Source organism: Choloepus didactylus, chromosome 3 (assembly GCF_015220235.1).
Source record: "Choloepus didactylus isolate mChoDid1 chromosome 3, mChoDid1.pri, whole genome shotgun sequence".
In the NCBI taxonomy this organism is placed as follows: domain Eukaryota; kingdom Metazoa; phylum Chordata; class Mammalia; order Pilosa; family Megalonychidae; genus Choloepus; species Choloepus didactylus.
This window is the reverse complement of record NC_051309.1, coordinates 7,074,416-7,092,373: the sequence shown is the minus strand read 5'-3', so window position 1 is coordinate 7,092,373 and position 17,958 is coordinate 7,074,416. Positions and strand designations below refer to the sequence as shown.

Sequence of the window (17,958 nt, the reverse complement as noted above, 5' to 3'; positions counted from 1 at the left end):
CCTGGTGGGGACCCTGGGGAAGCAGCCAGGCCAGGGCAGAAAAGGAGAAGTAGGTTCAGGGCAGTGGGGTGGCCGGAGGGGGCTTGGAGGGGCCAGGAGGTGGTATTCATTCATTCATTTGTTCATTCATCTGCTTTTTCCTTCCATCCATCCTCAGCACATTTGTTGAGCTACAAGCTCCATGGAAATGATGAGGTTGCTAATCCTCCCGGCAAATCCTGGGACATGAGGAAGCAGAGGCTCAGGGACAGCAAGAGGCAGGAAAGACAGCACTAGGGACCCGGGAGGGGCAAGGAGGGGTTGCAGAAGGTGGGAGGGGTGAATGTGAGAATAAGCAGAGAGGCTGCCACGTCTGAGGGCTGCAAGGAATAGCAAACGGCTCTATAGCTCAGAGCATAGAAAACCGGGCAGCTGCACGGCTTAAAAACACAGCCAGGATGGTCCACGGGCCCAGCGGGTGGCCACGTTATGGCATCTGAAGCCCCTCGAATGTTCCAGCTGAACTGCCCGACCCACACATCCCTTCATGGCTCCCTCAGCACCGTGGGGGGCAACCCCTGCAAAGGCAGTACCCCTTCCATGCCCCTTCTTGGATAAATTCTCCCTTTTTATTTTGTTCACTAACTCTTTGCAGGCCAGAAAATCAGATCCCATTACTTCTCCTGACATAACTCCTGCCTCTCATTATGGCCCCTCAGCTCCAATTGGCCCATCAGCCACATGGAATGTTTTTCAGTTCCTCCAGTGCTGTTCTCTCCACACTCAGCCTTCGTACATGCTGTTCCCTCTCCCTGAAAACACTATTCCCATCACATCCTGGCTGATTTCTACCCACTTGGGTCTCGACTCATATATCCCCACCAAAAAGCCCCCTCCTCTGACCTGCCACAGTCCAACATGCTCTCACCCTGGGGGATGACACCTGCCTGTCCATTTGTCTGTCCCCCTCTCCCACCACTACAGAGCTTGGTATTCTCTGCCTTTTGGCTCCCCACTCTATTGCTAGCACTCTGCCTGGGCTGCACTTAAGAGACATTCAAATATTTGTTGATAATTGTGTGTACTGGAAGTCACCAAGAGGCAGAACTTTCGGTCTTTAGAATTGGAGGTGGACAAACAACTGAAGATGTGAGAGGCAGGTCAGGCCTTGCCATCCCTCCCAGTTCTGAGAGCTGTGAGAGCAGCCAAGTCATCAGTCACAACACAACTGACAGTGATCGTGGCTCTCAACAAAGCTGAAAAGAATATAAACCAGAAATACGTCCCCAGTGCCCACGTGACAGATTCTGGAGTTAGGGACAGACCAGGTGGAAAGGGCAGTGGGAGGGGAGGGGGCCGGCGTTGCTGAGTGTCACCCAGCCTGGAGCTCCAGAGCAGGGACACTTACCCTCTCGGCAGCTCTAGGAGGGAAGTGACTCACTCTCTATTTTGTCACGAGGCATCCGAGGCTCAGAGAAGCTTCCAGTGGACCTGCCTGAGGTGGCCACTGCCAAGGACAGAGCCAGGTTTCACCTAGCCCCAGAGAGGTTCTTTCCACTGCCAGGCTGCCAACACAGCCCGGAACATATTTGTCTAATCAGCAAACTATTTAAAACATTATTTGTAAGATGTGCCAAGGGAGTATCTTCTTTAAAACATTCTACTAAAATGCTTTATTAGATCTCTTCTCTTCAAAGATCATGCAATAGACATATTCCTCAGGCACCTTACAATCCATTGGTTTTCTGAGTAATAGCACTAGTCCCAAAAGATGGGAAAAGCTGCTTCTGTGGAAAATGACAGCGTTTTCCCCCAAATACACCATCTTGTTGATAGCCTACTAACATGCTAAAATTATTTTAAGTGAGGAATTTTTAAAATGTCACCTGGGTATTAACAGCAGGGAAAGAAGCAAGTAAAACCAACCCAGGCAAAGAGGCAATTCAAAATCTCCCATAAAATAGGAATTCAGAAATAACGTGAGGCCGTTCCATCTCTGGGCCACGTCGCCTGGGGCTGGAATCGGAGCTTTCCCTAATGCTTTTCACACTGGGAAGGTAACTGACTGCTCCCGTGAGAGATGAAATGCCCCTGGCATTGACCTTTCCAGGAGGCACGCTGTCCCTCCCTGCCTGGATGGCTTGACAGTAATCTGGGGTCAGAGGATCAGGGTGGGGTCAAATCCCGACTCCGATGAGCATTGCGTCCCCTGGGCACACTGTTTAAGCTCCCAGGGCTTAGGTTTCCTCTCCATGGCACAGGGATGGTCAACAGCTGCCCCTCGGGGGACTGCCGGGAGGAGGAGAGTCCACACATGCCAGGCACAGCTGGGTAAACGGAAGCTGGCGGTTGGGGTCCTGAGTATGCACACCAGGCGTGAGCAAGACCTGGTGTGACCTGGTCGCAGGTGGAAGAGGAGGGAGGCACGTGGAGGGAGTGAGCAGAGGGTGTGCAAGGCTGCTTGGGAGTGGTCAACAGAGCTGAGCTGGACACAGCAGAGTCTGGGGACTGTTCCTGGGAGGGGGCAAAGGTGGCCAACCAAGGCAGCTGGGTGGGGCAGGGGAGGGTGCACAGCAGGGACGCTGACAGAGGACAGGGCCAGGCAAGAGGTCCTGCTGGGTCCCACCGGCTCTGCCCAGAGCTGCCGAGCCCCAGGGGACATGACCCGGGTGTAGCAGAATGAGGCCGGGGCACGCCCAGGTGTGCACAGAGTCACCCTCTGCCTACTCAATGGCACTGGGCAGGCCTATGAACGTCGCCCAGCACTGTGCCCACCAGATGCTTCCCAAGTCCAAAGGCATAGCAGGGCCAGGAGCCAGCACCCACCCACTCCTCGGCACCTGAACTCTAAATGCAGCCACAAGAGCAGAAGGAGCGTGGGAGGGCACCTGTGGGCATGGAGAACCCACCTGAGCCAGCCCCGCCCGCGCCCAGCCCTGCCAGCTGCAATGGCTTGTTGCCCTCTTCTGGCTCTGTCAATGGCTCTGCACCCCCAGAGCTGCCCACAACCTCCCCACCTCCCTGCTACCACCCGGGGGCCCTCCACCAGATCACAGCAAGCACCACCCGGCCAATGCCCTCCCCGCTGTGGCCCCTGCCCACTCAGCCCTTCAGTCCCGCTGGGCCGCCCAATGCAGAACCCTGAGAGCAAACGTAAGGTAACAGCCTCCAGCGCCCAAAGCCTCCCAAGTCCCACGGGGATGCAGGCTGACAGTTTAACCGCTATACCTGTATCATGTGGCACAACGAAGCCCATGGATGGCAGGTGGTGGAGCCAGGTTGCTCCCTGGTGCTGCGGGAGGTAAAGACAAGCCAGGGGAGGGGAGGGCAATGATGCATGTGGGTCTGGGTTCGAGTTGGAACATCAGAATGGACTCAGACTGAGCTTAATGGATATGTTTAGGAGTACCTGCGGATGCGTGCATACAGTGGGTTAGGACATACACCTATTCCCCTGCTCTCAGCTGAAAGGGCAGAGACGCAACGACACCCCAGCAGTTGTGAGCACACCCAGCACCCAAAATCTTGGTTTCTGATTCCAAGAAACCAAGTCAAAAGAACCTGGGCTCCTCGGAGAGTGCTGATTCCAGGGCTGGGCAAGAAAACATACAAGGTGACCCTGGAGCATCTTGTAGTGCCATGAAAGTGAGAAAGTGCTTGCTTAAACAAACAAATGCTTAAACAAACAAATAAATACAATTTATAATCCTGCAATGATGGGGTGTATCAAAGGGACATGGAAGCCAACTGAAAGAGCTCCTGCTGGCCAAATCTGGAACAATTTGAACCAGAAAATAAGTAAAGTAGTATTGGATCATAATCCAAAGTATAAAATCAATATCCTCTCCATCCCCTTCTCCTGCTTTAGTTTCTTTGGGAACTTCCCGCCACCTGATAAATACTATGTGGTATTCACTGATGTTCATCTCTGAACTCCTCTACCAGAATATAAGCTCCAGGAGAGGGTCTTCAACTCCAGGGCATCGCGGCTCCTGAGGGAGAGCCTGGCACACAGTAGGTGCTCAATAAATAGCTGTGGACCGAGTGAAGAAGAGAACCGAAGTGTGAACAACCAGGCAGAGTTTGTAAATAATAATATCCACCCTATCAGCTCAGCCCAGTCGGGTCCCAACTTTGACAGAAAGGGGCTCCTCAGCCCGGGTCCCCCCTTTGCCTTCAGTTTCCTCCATACTCAGGTAGCGGGAGGAAGGCCTCCTTGGCCGGGGCTGGGTCAGCCCTCCCACCCCCAAAGCCCCAAGATTCCCTCTGTGGCCATGCAATCCACATCCAAATTCCAATCTCACAGCCCCACCCAGTGAGGCTGGAAGCTCAGTGAGGGCAGGACTAGGTCGGATTCACTCTGTATCACCAGGTGAGAGCCTCCCACCCTGTGCGGATCCGGAACCAGCGTGGGCTGGCGCTGCAGGGTGGATACTGGCCAGCTGCTAAGTGGTGGGTAGTGATGGAACCTCCCCCGCCTGGCTCTGGCCATATGGCCTCTGCCCCCTCTGCCCTCCCACCCCAGCCCAGGGGCCTCTCGGTGCCAGGACTTTGCCCACCTGCCTTGATACCCCCGACCAAGGCTCGGGGTGCCCATGAGTGTGGGCCAGACACTTGAGATTGTGTAAACACCTTTCTCTTTCCCTCCAGCCGCTAAGACCCTTAGAGTCAGCTCCAAACCAACTCTGCAAGGCCTTCTCAGGCCCCTCTGATCCCCACACCATTTTCCAACACCAAGGGCTGTTATCCCCACACCCCCCATGTACCTGTCTGCCCACCTGCTGGAGGGCTCGCTTTCAAAGGCCCATTACCCAGCCCAGGCATGCAGGGTGCTGGCTGCATGAAGGGATGAACAGAGATACGTTTATCACATATCCCTCATCCGCGGCGCTCAGCATGGATCCCTTGCTAAAATAACACTTTAAATGTGACATTGACAGTTATCATTAGATCATATAAAAATACCATCTAAACACCATCGAGTTAGAGTTATGCTTTTCCTACCAGCCATCAAGCACATCTGCCGAATTCTCTGAGAATGGACACACTCCCAGCAGGCTAAGGGGTAAGGGAGGCCACACGGGTGGCTGGACTAGGGGAACAGGCAGGGCACACGCACATGGGAATTCCCCATGTCCCAGAGTCAGGAAGGAGGTGTGCAGGGCGGGATCCCCAAAGGCCTGGCTGCCAGCCCCGGCTCCCCACCTGCAAGTGTGGAGGACACCTTACCCCACCCCCTCACAGGTCACTGCAGGGACCATGAGACCTCCAAAGCCCCTGGCCCTGCCTCCAGAGAAGGACACGCAACAAAGCCACCACTGACCTCCCCCCGAGTGCCTGGTGTGACAGGCAGCGTCCTGAGCCTGTACGTGACCAACTCACTCAAACTACCCAGGGAGGCAGGAGCCTCAGAAGTCCCTGTTTAACAGAGGGGGAAACCAAGGCATGATGAGGTTTACTGGCTTGCAGGCAACTGTGACTGGTTAGCTGCAGAGGGAGATAGAGGCTGCTCCCCTGCCAGGTCTGCAGCCCCAGCCACCAACCCGGCAATCCGGGCAGGCGAGTCCTCCGGCCTGGGGCAGGGTGTGGACGGGTAGCTTTCACCAGCAGCTATGGCTGGAGGAGGTCACTGCTCTAAGCCTGGAATCCTGAGTGCTTGGAGAAGAGGAGAATGGTGGGGAGAAGGGGAATATCTCCAAGCTCCTAGCACCTGGAGCTGGGAAGGGGCACATTTGTCCCCAAGTTCCCAGGAGCCACCATCACGCTGGCCCCCAGCCTGAGGCTCTGCTTCTGCTCTCCGTTTAGCCATCAGGCCCCTGAGCTGGGGTCAGAGGCTGAGCCTGAGCCCCTGCCCCCTCCCACTGCAGAGCTGGGCACTGCCCAGCACTCAGCTAGTGCCCACTCTGGGCTCTCAAGCTGGGGACACGTGCTGAAGCTCCCTGGGCAGGCCTCACCCATCGCTCAGGTGCCTTGGGCACGGGCTGGAGAGCACCTTCAGCTGTACGCTCCACCCCCAGGTGGGACCCTTTGTGGCCCAGCCACCACTCCCACCCCCTTTCTCCATCCTGCACAGGATGGGGGACCCCCTCCAGTCCCACAGAACCCCCAGTTGCTTTGCCCCCAAAGCCCACCCGAGCCAGGACCAGCCAAGATCAAGGTCCGTGGCAGGGCCCCTGGGCCACAGGTGCCAACTGGGTATTTATTGTGCACCTGACATTGGCTCTTTAAACAACCTCCACCTGGACGGCTGCTTGAGACATGATGCTTCAGATGAAAAATGGAGGTGTGGAGCCTTTAAGCCTCTTGCCCAAGGTGGTGAAGCCAGTGAGGGGCTGAGAGGCTTGAAGCTGGAGAGCCTGGAGTCCTGCTGCGATGGTCTGCACACAAGGGTGCCACTTCAACTGGTCACCCACAGTTTGCCGGGCACCCCACAGCTCAACACCTGCCCTAAGGGAGGGGCAACAGCTCACCTGACACAGCCGGCTCTGTTCTAAAAGCTGACTGCAACCCCCTCAGGAGGCACTGCTGTCACCCCCACACTCGGGGGAGACAGAAACTCAAGCATGAAGCGTTAAGGAGCTCGTCCAAGGTCACGCCACTGGCACCTGGGGCCGGGACTCACACCAGGCAGTGTCTGAGCTACACTGAGATTATCCCCATTTTAACTATGGGTAAACTGAGGCTGGGAGGAGCTGGGTGCAGAGTGGGAGGGGCGACGGCCTCCACTCGACCGCAAGGGGCGCTATTGCCCCCGCCCCAGGCACACCGCGGCTGGGCCCGCGCCCACACCCACCCGGCCCCCCGGGGCAGAGCACCCCCCACCTTGCCTCTTCTCCTGCTGGAACTCGATCTGGATGCTGGTGAGCTTCGCCCGCAGCTCCTCGTTCGCCATCTGCACCCGCGTCCGTCTCCGCGTCGGGCTTCTCGCCCTTGGCGCGGCCTTTCTACTTGGACATCTTCCCCGCGGGTGGAGACGCCGAGATCCCGCGGCTCACGCCCACCTGCCGGCAGGTGCGGGGACCCAGCTCCGCGCGCTAACCGGTCCGCTCCTCCGCGGGAACCACCAATCACTCGGGGATCCTGGGGGCGAAGGAAGGCAGCCGGGTTAGCAGGGGAGGCTGGCGTCCCCCCGCCTCGGGCCCTCAAGCACAGCGGCGGGCCAGTGCTCGCCCCCCCGCGCGGGCCACCTGCGTCGCCTCCCAAATGTCCCGCCATTCACAAGGCGCACCCAGGGGCTCCGCCGACGTGAACTAAGAACCGCTGGGAGCTTAAGACGCCCGTCCCGGGCCCCACCCCCAGGGAACCTGCTTTGCGTTTCTTTCTAACTCGCTCCCAGGTGATGCTGAAGCTGCAGGTTCCGGGTGATACCTTGAGCAGCCCTGGTCTACTCCTGCCCTCCGCAGAGCTTGAAGATGAGGCTACACGCCTAAGCCATGTGCAGATGGGTGGTATGCAAACCTAAGTGGGCCTCAGGCACCTGGGGTGCTCAGTTTCAAATGCAGATCCCTGCACCTTGCCCCCAGAGTATGAAGCACCAGGCTCGTGGCAGTGCCAGGGAACCTGCATTTCCCATCAGCACTCCCAGGTGATTCTGGAGCAGGGTCTGGGGACGGCACCTTGAGAAACGGCTGGTGGAGCTCATAAAGGTCATGGGTCCCTCCCCGCCCCACCCCCACCCCCCCAGATTAGCACAGCACTGGGCACACGAGCTGTCAACTCTGCACCCAGCACAGCCACTGGCCAGCCCAGCAGAGGCTGTGGAGGCTCCCGGAGGAGGGAGCTAAGCAGAAGTGATCTCTGGGCCCAGCAGACCAGGGGCCCTGAAAAGCATCACTCATGGTCCTCCAGGGGACTCCCAAACCTTCTCTTTAGTCAGAACTGCCCTCAAAACCCATGGGGTGCAAAGCCAAAACCCCTCAAAATCAGGCCAGTGGTAACTGCGAGAGCCACTTCCTGGGTGCCCGCGGTAGATGTCACACCTACATTACCTCTTGTTTAATCAGCTCCTTATAGGAAGGTGAGGCCCCAGCGTTACACAACTGGAAACTGAGGCACATGGAAGTTGAGCACCAGTGACATCCACACATTCAGTAAGAGGCAGAGTCAGGATTTGAACCCAGGTCCACCTGCTTTAGGAAAATCGGGCTCCCAAAGGCAATTGTCCAAAGTCACACAGGGTGGTGGTGATGGTCCCTAAACCCCCAAACCTCCCCACTCCAAGGCCAGGGCACACAGCCTCTTACTGAGGGCCTAGGGAGGGAACACTGCCCAAAGGACAGGTGGGCTTCAGAGGGACAACTGGCTTCCATAGCCAGGACCCCACAAGTCATCACCCCCGTGCAGAGGAAGGAAACGGGTGCCCTGAGAAGGTGGGCATCTGGCTGCAGGCGTCACACTCTTAAGGGCAGTGCTGACCCTGACACTAGGGGAAGCAGGCTTTGGGGGTGCATGCCAAGCTGGGGCTTCTCCCTGCGGGCAGCCGCTGGAGCAGCACCGTGGAGCGCCGATGCTGGGCAAGAAGGCAAGGCTGCACACACCCAGCCACACCCAGCCGGGGACGCAAAGAATCCACCCACTTCCATGTGGCCACTGCCCCAGCGCCCTTAATCTCCAATGCGGGACACTGATTACGTGCTTCAACTTGGCGGGCCTGGGCCAGGGGACCGGATCCGCCCCTGGGGAGGGTGGTGGGCACGGGCCAGCGCCCTCCACAGCCCCCCGGGCCTGGGAAAGTGAGGCCGGAGGCAGGCCCCATTTCCTACCCAAAATACCACTGTTGGGAGAGGCTTGCCGGAGGGAACCGCCTTTTCCCCACCCCCTTGTCCTGCTCGGACACTCCTCGTTGCCAGAGCAACTCCCCTCACCTCTAGTGAGCATGCTCAGTTACCGGAACAACTCCCGCCCCCTGTCTATCAACCTCTGCACCCCTCTGAACCAATCCAAGCCTTTGACCTCTACAGCTACCCCGCCCCCTAATCACCCAATATAAGCTGGTGCTCTCCCCTAATAAAGCTCGCTCGCTCTCTTGGTTTTCCACACCCTCAAAGAACCGTGTCCCGCCTGCTCTCTTCTCGCCGCCCTCCTTGCACGCCTCCGCCGGGGACTAGGGCCCCGTCCCCCGCCTCGCCCTCGCCTCCGGGAAAGAGCCCCCGCCGCCGGTACCCTCAGAGCAGCCCGAGAGCCGAGGGTTCAGCAACCGGCCGCCCCCCCCCCTCAGACAAATCAACACGACTGCAACTGGCGCCCAACGTGGGCGCGACCTCTCCACGCAGCGATCCAGTACACCACCCGCTCGCCCGGACGCCTCTCCAGCTCCCCTTCTCTCCTCGCCTGCAAGGTAAGGGCCTCGCGCAGCGCCTGCAGCTCCTTGGTCTTCTCCTCGTGCAGCTTGGCTTTGAGCTCCGAGATGTAGGCCGTGTGGCGCCGCTGCTCCTGCTCGCGCTCCAGCTTGGCCTCCTGCAGCCGCTCGCGCAGCTTGCCCACCTGCAGCCGGGTGGGACAGAAAGCGGTCAGGGTCAGGGTCCCTGCCTGTGTGGCCCAGCCCGGGAAACCCTCCCAGGGTCCCCAGGCTCCATCGCACCTCCTTGTCAACCCCATCCAGACTCTCCCCTACAGTTTGCTTCAGATTTTCCTATAAACCCATTTACTTTTTCATTTAAATAAAATCTGTGATTTTTATCAATGGGAATATCTGTATCATTTAGCACAAATAGAAGGAAAAATGGAAAATCAGATACAGTGAAAATAAACAAAAGATGAAATTATGTTGCAGATGCCCAGTGGACGGCTTGGGCCTCCTGGGGAAACCCTGGCGGTCGGTGGGGGAGACACAAGCCACAGGATCAGGCCAGGAGGCGCCAAGCCAGGGGGCCAGTCCTCTTGGGATAACCCACACTCCGTACCACTAGGAGGCCCAGCCCTGCCTGTGGGGGTCCTTCACAGCCGCCTTTCATGGCCCCGGCCTGCTTTCCAGATCCTTCTCCCCCATGGATGTACCCGTTCAAGTGCCCAGAGGCTCATGTGATGGACAGTTGGTTTTTCTTGCGAGTTCCATAGCCCTGGACACCCTCCCTGCCCCCACCCCCCCACCCCAGGACTAGTCCCCTCACCCTAAGGCCTGACTCGGATGGCGTCCCAATGCCCCCAACCCCAACCCCAACACCTGGCAGCATCATTCTGTTAGGGAGCTAATCATCTTAATGAGACACAGCTGGGAGCTGTCGCATGGGGGTGGGGGTGCCAGGGCGTGAACCCCAACCCCGCCACCTTTTAGTGGTGGGGCCTTGGCACCTTACTGAACCTCACACACCTCCATCTGCCCATCCGTGAGAGGCTGCAGGTCTGCCCTCCCGGGACACAGGCTTAAATAAATGCACCCGGGGAGCAGGCAGAGCCACCACACTAGGGGCTGCATGGACGGCAGCCCCTGAGGACCCCGCTCCTACCCCTTCCTCATCTCTGCCTCGAGGCCACAAGCTCCCAGCACCCGGGCTGCGTCCTGCTCACTGACAATCCCCCAGCCCCTGGCACGGCTCTCAGCACAAGCAAGAGAAAGGCCACGTGGTCTCTTCCCAGAAAACACTCCCGACATCCAGCCATGCCAAGCCCAGAGTCAGGCAGATGGGACTGAGGAACTTGGGTCCAGTGTCGTTACTGGATCAGGAACAAGAAATCAAGACGAGAGGCAGATGCTCGAGGAGCCCCACAAAGGAAAAGTCGGACTTGGAGCTGGGTGAGCCACACATGCTATTGCTGGAAATAACCCAGGAAGAGCCACATTCTCTTTTGGTTGTTTGAGGCAGAATGTCCACCAAGGGGGGAAGAAAGCACTGGGGGCAGGGTAAGACAGGTGCCCGGCCCCCAACCCGTGGCTTGCTGCTTGCAGAGTAAGCCCTAGAGACAGTAGGGCCTGGGTTCGAGTCCTGCTTCCCCTTCCTAACTGCAACCACTGTCCTCATCTTGAAATGGGGATATGACAAGAAGCTACCCTCTGAAGAGGATGGCAAGGATGGCGAGATATCATGCTTGTAAAGCACTCAGCCTGGATGGAGCCCGGCACACAGCTAGTGCTCAATAAATGCTAGTAGCTGCAATGGGTCACCTTAAAGGTACAGCCCTTTCAGTGTACAGGGCAGAGCCTGGATCCTTTTGCCAGCTGACTGATGTGGGAATATGTGAATAAGCAACAAAGAGGACAGGTGGGCACCTCCCTTAGGAACAGGTGCAGGTATATGGCCGAGACCCAGAGGCTGGGCCAGAATCCCCGGGAAGGATGTTAGAAACTCACCTGGAGGTCACTTTAGAACTCAGCATGCATCTGCCTATAAAAGCAACACTTGTGTAGCCACAGGCTGACCCATTAAGGATTATTTAAGGAGCAATGTCCCTGCACTACCAGGCAGCCACAGTGGGTGACTCTGAGAAACCACTGAGTGTTCTGAATTCCAGCACTGTGCACCAAGTTGCAGCTCGGAGACCTAGAATGTTCTTCAGCCTCAAGGCCCCCGAACGTGCTATTTGCTCTGCCCAGAATCTGCTTCCCTGAGTCCCTGATGCAGCTCACTCCCTTTCTTCAGGGCTCTACTCAACTGTCACCTTCTGGCAGGTGTTTCCCAATGTCTCTGTCTGAAATAACAGCCCTCGCCTCCCCCCAAACACATGCTCACACCATCACCAAGAACTCAGCACCCAGTGCCCCCTTGCCCCGTTCAATTCCAGCTCAGAGAATTCAACCCCACATGAAAAGCCATGTCTGTCTTTGTGCTCACTGTCCATCTTCCTAGCCAGAATGTTAAGTCCAAAGAGGCCAAGGACGGTGCCCTGCTCACCCTGCACCCCCAGTGCCCAGCAAGCCGGGGCCCTCAGTGCACAGCCCCTTCATGACCGGGTCAGCCGCTGCTACCCGCGAGGGCTGTGCTCGCCGCTCCGGGACCACAGAAACAGAATCAGCTCTCGCCTGGTCGGCCGGGCTCGGGGAAGGCCCAGGTCTGAGGCGGTTGGGGGAGGAGGCCACTGCGTCCCCAGCACAGGCAGTGAAGGGACATGTCAGGCAGCAGGAAGGGCCCGCTGGCACCGGGGGCCTCAGGCTCACCTTGAAAGAAGAAAAATAACGCCCCTGCAGGGCGGCTGGAGGATTCCGCGAGGCCCCCACCTGGTGACGGGGTGCAAGGTGGGCACCCGGGAAGCAATTCTCTTCTTGTGCTGTTTATCGTGGGCAGCCAGCGTCTGCGCCTGTAGCTGATACCAGAGAAGCACCGACCCCTGTCTGCCTCACTAGGCCTGGGAGTGAACAGTGATAACAACGGCTCACGACACGCTTACTCCATGCCCGCCATGGGGCACTGTCCTGCAAATCAGCATTGTCGATCCTCGTGCAAAACCCTCCAAGGTAGGGCCCACTGTACCCAAAATTTAACACAGCGGGCCTGACCGCTGTTCTCTGAAAACGCTGCTTGCAAGGTTGGCCTCAGCTGTTGTCTGGGAACTTGGATTTTGGGAGGTTCCCACCATTTCCTAACTGCTAAGCGAGGCTCCCTGTGCCTAGACTCTTGGTGCAAACAATTTGGTTTTGGTTGAGCACCTGCTGTCCTCCTGGGAATCTGCAAGCTTGGTGGGTGCTGGGCAGTGGGTGCCTACGTGGCCAGCCCCCAGTAAAAGCCCTGGGCTCTGAGTCCTAAGGAGCTTCCCTGGTGGATGACATTTCACACATGCTGTCACGACTCATCACTGGGGAATTAGGCACGTCTGTGTGACTTCACGGGGAGAGACCTCTTGGAATCTTGTGCCTGATTGCCCTGGACTTCACCCCATGTGCCTTTTCCCTGGGCTGATTCTGCTTCTTGTGGTCATGGCCATGAGCATGACAATAAGCCGAGACCCCGGAGTCCTCCTAGTGAATCACCAAGCGGTTGGGGCAACCTGACACAAGCACTGTCCCAGCCTATTATTACCACTTTACAGAGGGAGACATTTGGGCACAGAGAGGTTAAGAGATCTGGTCCGGGTCACACAGCTAGTAATCAGCTCTGGTGAGGTGTGACCAGGTGACCTTGCATCACGGGGCACACCTGGTGGGGACCCTGGGGAAGCAGCCAGGCCAGGGCAGAAAAGGAGAAGTAGGTTCAGGGCAGTGGGGTGGCCGGAGGGGGCTTGGAGGGGCCAGGAGGTGGTATTCATTCATTCATTTGTTCATTCATCTGCTTTTTCCTTCCATCCATCCTCAGCACATTTGTTGAGCTACAAGCTCCATGGAAATGATGAGGTTGCTAATCCTCCCGGCAAATCCTGGGACATGAGGAAGCAGAGGCTCAGGGACAGCAAGAGGCAGGAAAGACAGCACTAGGGACCCGGGAGGGGCAAGGAGGGGTTGCAGAAGGTGGGAGGGGTGAATGTGAGAATAAGCAGAGAGGCTGCCACGTCTGAGGGCTGCAAGGAATAGCAAACGGCTCTATAGCTCAGAGCATAGAAAACCGGGCAGCTGCACGGCTTAAAACACAGCCAGGATGGTCCACGGGCCCAGCGGGTGCCACGTTATGGCATCTGAAGCCCCTCGAATGTTCCAGCTGAACTGCCCGACCCACACATCCCTTCATGGCTCCCTCAGCACCGTGGGGGGCAACCCCTGCAAAGGCAGTACCCCTTCCATGCCCCTTCTTGGATAAATTCTCCCTTTTTATTTTGTTCACTAACTCTTTGCAGGCCAGAAAATCAGATCCCATTACTTCTCCTGACATAACTCCTGCCTCTCATTATGGCCCCTCAGCTCCAATTGGCCCATCAGCCACATGGAATGTTTTTCAGTTCCTCCAGTGCTGTTCTCTCCACACTCAGCCTTCGTACATGCTGTTCCCTCTCCCTGAAACACTATTCCCATCACATCCTGGCTGATTTCTACCCACTTGGGTCTCGACTCATATATCCCCACCAAAAAAGCCCCTCCTCTGACCTGCCACAGTCCAACATGCTCTCACCCTGGGGGATGACACCTGCCTGTCCATTTGTCTGTCCCCCTCTCCCACCACTACAGAGCTTGGTATTCTCTGCCTTTTGGCTCCCCACTCTATTGCTAGCACTCTGCCTGGGCTGCACTTAAGAGACATTCAAATATTTGTTGATAATTGTGTGTACTGGAAGTCACCAAGAGGCAGAACTTTCGGTCTTTAGAATTGGAGGTGGACAAACAACTGAAGATGTGAGAGGCAGGTCAGGCCTTGCCATCCCTCCCAGTTCTGAGAGCTGTGAGAGCAGCCAAGTCATCAGTCACAACACAACTGACAGTGATCGTGGCTCTCAACAAAGCTGAAAAGAATATAAACCAGAAATACGTCCCCAGTGCCCACGTGACAGATTCTGGAGTTAGGGACAGACCAGGTGGAAAGGGCAGTGGGAGGGGAGGGGCCGGCGTTGCTGAGTGTCACCCAGCCTGGAGCTCCAGAGCAGGGACACTTACCCTCTCGGCAGCTCTAGGAGGGAAGTGACTCACTCTCTATTTTGTCACGAGGCATCCGAGGCTCAGAGAAGCTTCCAGTGACCTGCCTGAGGTGGCCACTGCCAAGGGACAGAGCCAGGTTTCACCTAGCCCCAGAGAGGTTCTTTCCACTGCCAGGCTGCCAACACAGCCCGGAACATATTTGTCTAATCAGCAAACTATTTAAAACATTATTTGTAAGATGTGCCAAGGGAGTATCTTCTTTAAAACATTCTACTAAAATGCTTTATTAGATCTCTTCTCTTCAAAGATCATGCAATAGACATATTCCTCAGGCACCTTACAATCCATTGGTTTTCTGAGTAATAGCACTAGTCCCAAAAGATGGGAAAAGCTGCTTCTGTGGAAAATGACAGCGTTTTCCCCCAAATACACCATCTTGTTGATAGCCTACTAACATGCTAAAATTATTTTAAGTGAGGAATTTTAAAATGTCACCTGGGTATTAACAGCAGGGAAAGAAGCAAGTAAAACCAACCCAGGCAAAGAGGCAATTCAAAATCTCCCATAAAATAGGAATTCAGAAATAACGTGAGGCCGTTCCATCTCTGGGCCACGTCGCCTGGGGCTGGAATCGGAGCTTTCCCTAATGCTTTTCACACTGGGAAGGTAACTGACTGCTCCCGTGAGAGATGAAATGCCCCTGGCATTGACCTTTCCAGGAGGCACGCTGTCCCTCCCTGCCTGGATGGCTTGACAGTAATCTGGGGTCAGAAGGATCAGGGTGGGGTCAAATCCCGACTCCGATGAGCATTGCGTCCCTGGGCACACTGTTTAAGCTCCCAGGGCTTAGGTTTCCTCTCCATGGCACAGGGATGTCAACAGCTGCCCCTCGGGGGACTGCCGGGAGGAGGAGAGTCACACATGCCAGGCACAGCTGGGTAAACGGAAGCTGGCGGTTGGGGTCCTGAGTATGCACACCAGGCGTGAGCAAGACCTGGTGTGACTGGTCGCAGGTGGAAGAGGAGGGAGGCACGTGGAGGGAGTGAGCAGAGGGTGTGCAAGGCTGCTTGGGAGTGGTCAACAGAGCTGAGCTGGACACAGCAGAGTCTGGGGACTGTTCCTGGGAGGGGGCAAAGGTGGCCAACCAAGGCAGCTGGGTGGGGCAGGGGAGGGGTGCACAGCAGGGACGCTGACAGAGGACAGGGCCAGGCAAGAGGTCCTGCTGGGTCCCACCGGCTCTGCCCAGAGCTGCCGAGCCCAGGGGACATGACCCGGGTGTAGCAGAATGAGGCCGGGGCACGCCCAGGTGTGCACAGAGTCACCCTCTGCCTACTCAATGGCACTGGGCAGGCCTATGAACGTCGCCCAGCACTGTGCCCACCAGATGCTTCCCAAGTCCAAAGGCATAGCAGGGCCAGGAGCCAGCACCCACCCACTCCTCGGCACCTGAACTCTAAATGCAGCCACAAGAGCAGAAGGAGCGTGGGAGGGCACCTGTGGGCATGGAGAACCCACCTGAGCCAGCCCCGCCCGCGCCCAGCCCTGCCAGCTGCAATGGCTTGTTGCCCTCTTCTGGCTCTGTCAATGGCTCTGCACCCCCAGAGCTGCCCACACCTCCCCACCTCCCTGCTACCACCCGGGGGCCCTCCACCAGATCACAGCAAGCACCACCCGGCCAATGCCCTCCCCGCTGTGGCCCCTGCCCACTCAGCCCTTCAGTCCCGCTGGGCAGCCAATGCAGAACCCTGAGAGCAAACGTAAGGTAACAGCCTCCAGCGCCCAAAGCCTCCCAAGTCCCACGGGGATGCAGGCTGACAGTTTAACCGCTATACCTGTATCATGTGGCACAACGAAGCCCATGGATGGCAGGTGGTGGAGCCAGGTTGCTCCCTGGTGCTGCGGGAGGTAAAGACAAGCCAGGGGAGGGGAGGGCAATGATGCATGTGGGTCTGGGTTCGAGTTGGAAACATCAGAATGGACTCAGACTGAGCTTAATGGATATGTTTAGGAGTACCTGCGGATGCGTGCATACAGTGGGTTAGGACATACACCTATTCCCCTGCTCTCAGCTGAAAGGGCAGAGACGCAACGACACCCCAGCAGTTGTGAGCACACCCAGCACCCAAAATCTTGGTTTCTGATCCAAGAAACCAAGTCAAAAGAACCTGGGCTCCTCGGAGAAGTGCTGATTCCAGGGCTGGGCAAGAAACATACAAGGTGACCCTGGAGCATCTTGTAGTGCCAGAAAGTGAGAAAGTGCTTGCTTAAACAAACAAATGCTTAAACAAACAAATAAATACAATTTTATAATCCTGCAATGATGGGGTGTATCAAAGGGACATGGAAGCCAACTGAAAGAGCTCCTGCTGGCCAAATCTGGAACAATTTGAACCAGAAAATAAGTAAAGTAGTATTGGATCATAATCCAAAGTATAAAATCAATATCCTCTCCATCCCCTTCTCCTGCTTTAGTTTCTTTTGGGAACTTCCCGCCACCTGATAAATACTATGTGGTATTCACTGATGTTCATCTCTGAACTCCTCTACCAGAATATAAGCTCCAGGAGAGGGTCTTCAACCTCCAGGGCATCGCGGCTCCTGAGGGAGAGCCTGGCACACAGTAGGTGCTCAATAAATAGCTGTGGACCGAGTGAAGAAGAGAACCGAAGTGTGAACAACCAGGCAGAGTTTGTAAATAATAATATCCACCCTATCAGCTCAGCCCAGTCGGGTCCCAACTTTGACAGAAAGGGGCTCCTCAGCCCGGGTCCCCCCTTTGCCTTCAGTTTCCTCCATACTCAGGTAGCGGGAGGAAGGCCTCCTTGGCCGGGGCTGGGTCAGCCCTCCCACCCCCAAAGCCCCAAGATTCCCTCTGTGGCCATGCAATCCACATCCAAATTCCAATCTCACAGCCCCACCCAGTGAGGCTGGAAGCTCAGTGAGGGCAGGACTAGGTCGGATTCACTCTGTATCACCAGGTGAGAGCCTCCCACCCTGTGCGGATCCGGAACCAGCGTGGGCTGGCGCTGCAGGGTGGATACTGGCCAGCTGCTAAGTGGTGGGTAGTGATGGAACCTCCCCCGCCTGGCTCTGGCCATATGGCCTCTGCCCCTCTGCCCTCCCACCCCAGCCCAGGGGCCTCTCGGTGCCAGGACTTTGCCCACCTGCCTTGATACCCCCGACCAAGGCTCGGGGTGCCCATGAGTGTGGGCCAGACACTTGAGATTGTGTAAACACCTTTCTCTTTCCCTCCAGCCGCTAAGACCCTTAGAGTCAGCTCCAAAACCAACTCTGCAAGGCCTTCTCAGGCCCCTCTGATCCCCACACCATTTTCCAACACCAAGGGCTGTTATCCCCACACCCCCCATGTACCTGTCTGCCCACCTGCTGGAGGGCTCGCTTTCAAAGGCCCATTACCCAGCCCAGGCATGCAGGGTGCTGGCTGCATGAAGGGATGAACAGAGATACGTTTATCACATATCCCTCATCCTGCGGCGCTCAGCATGGATCCCTTGCTAAAATAACACTTTAAATGTGACATTGACAGT

General features: G+C 56.7%; 1 protein-coding gene across 10 annotated transcripts in view; it reads right to left on the bottom strand.

The window, feature by feature from the left end:
• The window catches only part of JAKMIP1 (janus kinase and microtubule interacting protein 1), a 194,557-nt gene that overhangs the window by 83,821 nt on the left and 92,778 nt on the right, over positions 1–17,958 (bottom strand). For 7 of the 10 annotated variants that reach the window (XM_037829359.1, XM_037829358.1, XM_037829360.1 and 4 more), the window contains exon 3: positions 9,337–9,462. The exons of the other annotated variants lie outside the window; for them this stretch is intronic. In XM_037829359.1, coding sequence (XP_037685287.1) covers positions 9,337–9,462 — 126 coding nt within the window. The remainder of the gene's footprint in view (positions 1–9,336; positions 9,463–17,958) is intronic. 10 annotated transcript variants of the gene reach the window in all.